Source organism: Metopolophium dirhodum, chromosome 2 (assembly GCF_019925205.1).
Source record: "Metopolophium dirhodum isolate CAU chromosome 2, ASM1992520v1, whole genome shotgun sequence".
Lineage (NCBI taxonomy): Eukaryota > Metazoa > Arthropoda > Insecta > Hemiptera > Aphididae > Metopolophium > Metopolophium dirhodum.
In genome coordinates this window covers 44,221,490-44,227,646 of record NC_083561.1, presented here as the reverse complement: position 1 = coordinate 44,227,646, position 6,157 = coordinate 44,221,490, and the positions used below count along the sequence as shown (strand labels likewise).

General features: G+C 28.4%; 1 protein-coding gene across 1 annotated transcript; it reads left to right on the top strand.

The window, feature by feature from the left end:
* The first annotated feature begins 529 nt into the window (after positions 1 to 529).
* Positions 530 to 1,346, top strand: LOC132937895 (uncharacterized). Its single transcript, XM_061004484.1, has one exon. The coding sequence runs from the start codon at positions 536 to 538 to the stop codon at positions 1,109 to 1,111; it is 576 nt and encodes a 191-aa protein (XP_060860467.1). The 5' UTR covers positions 530 to 535; the 3' UTR covers positions 1,112 to 1,346.
* Positions 1,347 to 6,157: the final 4,811 nt, after the last annotated feature.

Sequence of the window (6,157 nt, the reverse complement as noted above, 5' to 3'; positions counted from 1 at the left end):
ACTTTAATGTAGATATGTGATGGTTATTATAATTACTCATCTATAATTAAAATTGTGTACTTTTTTTGTAATACCTAGTGAAACTGGTGCAGATTGTTTGATACTTGATGACGAACAAATAGAAAATATACTTAATGAAGACATTGAATGTGTTGATTCAACGTATGAACACACAGAACAAATCCTGAATGATATTCAATTACACAATTTAGGGGATGGTTCAATTTTTACAGGTAATAGTAATAGTATAATAGTAGAGAGGATACAATATTTAAAAGAGTTTATACAAATTATGATTGCAAATGACCCAAAATTAAAAAAAATTAGTTTGAATAATTCTGATTGGCAGCAAGTTGAAATTCTTGCAAAAACTTTATTACCGGCTAAACTTTGTACAAAAAAACTTCAAAGTGAACAATTGACATTGTCAGATTTTTATAGTACATGGATTTCGTGTAAAATTGAAACACGTACACTAGAGAATCCATTTTTTAATAAATTAGTAAAATGTATGGAATATAGGGAACAATTTATCATGAATAATAAGGTGTTATTGGCAGCAATATTTCTAGATCCCCGTTTCAAGGTAACATTAAGTGAAATACAGTATGATATAGCCATTAGTCATTTAATTTCTATTTGGGTTTATTTAAAAGATAATAAAATAAACTCAAAAGATAATCATGAAAGTATGGAAGACCAAATAGCTGAAAGTGATAATTTCGAATTTAATCAAAATTCTGATCCTCTTGAACAATTTTTGCAAGAAAGAGAAAGCGTCGAAGTAGTATCATGTTCAAGCCAAAATTCTACTTCAACAGTTATTGAAAATTTACTTAAAACGTATTATTTAAACCAAAAAAGGTTAAGTTATAAAATCAACATATTACAGTTTTGGAAATCAATGGAAGACACATACCCAGAATTGTATATACTTGCTAAAATAGTGTTTGCTGTGCCTTCCACACAAGTTAGCGTTGAGCGGCTATTTTCAGGACTTAAGTTTATTTTATCGCCTTACAGGAGTAATATAACGTCCAAAAATTTAGAAAACCAACTAATAGTTCGAACAAATAGATTGTTTGAGAAGAAAATTATAACAAAAGAGTAAAGTTTATTTTATAACTTACATTTTTATAAATTTTATTTTATTTTAAATATTATATTTTTTTGTATAAGTTACATACAACTTATAATTATAAAGGTTATTTTTTATTTTAAAACTTACACACTATTTTATTATTATTTATGATGTTGTTTAAGTTAAGCTTTCTATTAAATATTCAAATGTCTTGTTTTATTTTAATTATTATCTTAAATATTATTATTTTTGTTACATTGATTTTATGGAGGAGTCAACATAAATTAATAAAATAGTTTTAATAGTTTGTAGTTTGTATTATACTATTATTATTAAATATTAAGATGTATCCATAAATATTTTAATATTCATCTAGGTATCACAGATTATTTTAAGATAAAGAACATATTATAATTATTATATATCTATGTCATGAAGTTAAGTCCTGATTCAAATTAAAATCATGTGAAATTAGAACAGATTTTCCAATCTACTATCTACTAGAAACTAGAACCCTCGACTGCAGAGTGCAGAGCTCTGGCCTAAGCAAATATAGACAATATAGTATGTAGTAAATATAAAAAAAAAAAATAGTGATATGTATTTTAAAATTTAAAATACTGAATTTTGATACAATAAGTGGTAATGAGTAAGTGCAATCAAAGTATAAACTAGGTATAAAAAAAATATATATAAAAAGGGTTATTCCCCCGTTCAATGACAGTAGTAAAATTTTTTTTAATCATTTAGTCTTCTCATTAGTTTTAAGCAACTGGTAAAATATCTGGTTGAAAATTGTTATTCACCTGCCATAATTGATATCAATTATTAAGTAATGAAAATACTAATATTTTTCTAAAGAATCGAAATTGAATAAAATTTTTTAAGTATAAAACTAAAAACCTTAAACAGGAAACGTAATTTTCATTTTATAAGAACCGAAAAGAACCGAAACCTAAATTTAAAAACCGAAAAGGAACCGAAACCGAAATTATAGTTTTTTTTTAAAACCGAAAAAAACCGAAACCGAAATTTTAGTTTTTTTTAAAACCGAAAAGAAACCGAAACCGAAATTTTAGGTTTTCTAGGAACCGAACCGGAACCGGAACCGTAAAAATCATCAAGGTTCCAGTTCCTGATTTAAACGTACCCGCATAATAATATTATGTACAATAATATTAATGTATACATATTATTATGTGTAATAAAAGCTCGGACGACGATATTATTCGTCCGAACACCATACCCATACGCTCCTGGTATCCAAGAGAAACAATATTCAATGTTTGCAATGCAAAATTTGCACAATATGAAAAAACATTAAAATACATTTGTATTATCAAAATAATATGCATAGTTAATTAATTAAGGTACCATACCGTGATTTTCTGTTTTTGTCTAACACACGCGCGACATAGTACGTATTTTAGACGTGTTTTTTGCCAAACATTCCAATTGATCTATTGAAGCGATAAGAATTCTGAAAACAGATTTGAATTCGTCGTCAAGTCTACTTGAAATCGACTTTCCCACAATTTTGATTTTTTGATTTTAGCTTCTCCAAAAATTGAAATACAAAAATGTTTAAATACTCTTTTTTAATATGACGTTTTCAGGAATTTGGGGGATAACATCAAAAATGTGGGAAAGTCGACTTCAAGTAGACTTGACGACGAATTCAAATCTGTTTTCAGAATTCTTATCGCTTCAATAGATCAATTGGAATGTTTGGCAAAAAACACGTCTAAAATACGTACTATGTCGCGCGTGTATTAGACAAAAACAGAAAATCACGGTACGGAATCCCCTTAAATACTATTGTCTATTATTTGAAAATTAAGTTTTAAAAATATAAATTTTCTTCTTTTCTTTAACTTGAGTTGCCACTAAGCCCCACGAGGGGTGAGGAAAAAAATGTCCAAAAGGTCTATTGTAAACTCGTCCCGTGTTTTTTCAGGTAAAAATTATTTAGGTGTAAACTCGGAAAGGGGTTTTACAGGTAAAAATAATTTGGGTGTTAACTTGGCCTGGGTTTTTTTCTGGTAAAAATGATTGACGTGTAAACTCGGCCTAAATAAAAATATATGTTTAATATTTTTGAGAACCATTTAGCATTACCCAAAAAGACACCATGAGGAGGCGATTCTCATTATCCTCCAAAAATTATTTTTATTTTCATATTATTATTCATACCCAGTATGAAATTCGTTAAATAAATGTAAAATTGTGTAAAAATTTAAGTAATATGTTTCAGTATTAAAATATATAAGTAACACGAATTTGCAGATTAAATTATGTCGTGCATATTATATTTTATTGGTCAAAATTATCGGGCCAAGTTTACAACCGACTTTTTTAATTATCTTAAATTTTCTGGTAGATTTTACAATCTACCTATTTTATTTCCTCAAATTTCCGGGCCGAGTTTACAACAAAAAAGGTAAACACGGGCACAGGTTACATTTCCCCCCCACGAGCTGTCTCTGATAATATAACTATTAAATTGGGGTTAAAAAAAAATCTAAAAGAACGTAGGTATGTAGCGTTTCCAGCTGCTGCGTAAAACCGTGGTCACCTCGCCTATGTATACAAATATATATTATACAAGGCTGGGCATTAACGAGTTAAAAAGTTAAAGTTAAGTTAAAAAGTTAATTTAATTTAAACTTTTTAACTTAACTAGTTACTTTTGGCGTTTCATTAACTTAACTGTTAATTAACTAAATTTCTTTTTGATTAACGTGAAATTAACGAATTAATTTTTCATTTTAAGAAGTAAGTTAAGTTAATTTATTTTGTTTTTAATTTTATTATATTTCAGTATTTCAGTCTATTTCATTTTCATGTCAAAAATATTTACCGGGAATTGTTTAAAGTTAAACATTTATATCATTCGAATCTAACTTGTATGGAAATACTGTATAAAGTATAATCAGTAATCACTATAGTTTATAATTTAGTTTTGGGTTGGAAAAAAATTAATCACACCAGTCTTATATAAACAAACTAATTTTTTTTTTACTTAAAATAAGTTAACAAAAAGTGTGTATTAACTTTTAAATTAACTGAGTTGAAAGTTAAAAATTAATTTAACTATAGGTTAACTTGCCCAGCCCTGTATATATGGTTGATCATATTTGAAATATTTTCACGACCATCCTCAATAAAAGTTCTAGGGAACCGCGGCACAGTGGTTAGGAAATTCGGACCTACTGTAATTACCGGCTGGGTAATCGAAATTGTGAACGCTTCCGTCAATATTTCATACGTAAATAACAAAATAATTTAATGTCCATGAATTTGACCCACCCACTTTCTATGATAAGACCCAAACTAATACCAAAAGTTAGCAAATAGTTAGCAAATAATAGCAAATTTACTATAGAAGTTAGCAAATCATTATTGAGGCAGTTATAAGCATTATTTATTTGGGTGGGCCAAGTTCAGGTAACCCACCCACTTTGTCCGATCGTCTCCAAACAAACGCTGGTAGTTAGCAAACAGTTAGCAAATAATAGCAAATCAATTTTTAAAGTTGGCAAATCAAAATTCTATTTTTGACCGATTTTGGAAAAAAAATTCCAGCCCACCCACTTTGTCCGATCGTCTCCAAACAAACGCCGTTAGTTAGCAAACAGTTAGCGAAATAATAGCAAATTATTAATTATTATTTTTGCATTACTCGTTTATATTATTTTTAGATTATGAATTACGATAGTATCCATAATAAAACTCATATACTCATATACGATATTAGTTATTACTTATTAGGTTTAATTTTTAGTGTTTTATAAAATAGATACGTGTATGAGTATGAGTATGAGTAAACGTGTTGTGTTATTTTACCACCTCAATCCAAACTAGTGGTGAAGTGCTGAAGTCCCCAACAAATATTATTTGTGTTCCATAATCCTGTATAATATTAATATCTTAGTCCGTTAATAGATTTAAATTTGTCGTGTTCATCTTATTAGCAGTAACCACGATATGTGATGATACCAGAAGACATTATTCGTGTGAAAAAAACACAGACTACAGAGTGTGATGCATACACGATGATTGAACACTGGTTGATCATGATCCGGTCGTAGTGTTAGTTTGGATTGAGGTGGTAAAATAACACAACACGTTTATTTGCTTTATGTCACTAATTAGTATATAATATTATTACAGCCAAATAATACACAGGCGTGAAGTTCGTGAAAGTGATGTAGGTATTAACTATACTATTTATAACATGGTCAAATCCCATATAATGTAGATATGAAAATATTTTTGTAACCCCCCACCCATAAAAAAGGCTTATGTACGCTACTCAAGCAGATTGAGAATATTTTAGAAGTTGTCATATCACCAAGGATACGAAAAATCATACTCATACACGTATCTATTTTATAAAACACTAAAAATTACACCTAACAAGTAATAACTAATATCGTATATGAGTATATGAGTTTTATTATGGATATTATCGTAATTCATAATCTAAAAATAATATAAAAGAGTCATGCAAAAATAATAATTAATAATTTGCTATTATTTCGCTAACTATTTGCTAACTACCGGCGTTTGTTTGGAGACGATCGGACAAAGTGGGTGGGCTGGAATTTTTTTTCCAAAATCGGTCAAAAATAGAATTTTGATTTGCCAACTTCAAAAATTGATTTGCTATTATTTGCTAACTGTTTGCTAACTACCAGCGTTTGTTTGGAGACGATCGGACAAAGTGGGTGGGTTACCTGAACTTGGCCCACCCAAATAAATAATGCTTATAACTGCCTCAATAATGATTTGCTAACTTCTATAATAAATTTGCTATTATTTGCTAACTATTTGCTAACTTTTGGTATTGGTTTGGGTCTTATCATAGAAAGTGGGTGGGTCAAATTCATGGACATAATAATTTAAGTTGATAATTTATCTAATTCTTAATATAATATAATACTGATGGTAATGGAATACCTATATTATACCTAAAATAAATACCCATTATACTACACAAATAATCCAAATATTTCAAATATTTCCAATCTATATTATAAATCTAATTTATTTATTTTTGTTTGGCAGCAATGG

Excerpts from the sequence above, each read along its gene's own strand:
- LOC132937895 (XM_061004484.1), top strand. The coding sequence starts at position 536 with ATGAATAATAAGGTGTTATTGGCAGCAATATTTCTAGATCCCCGTTTC.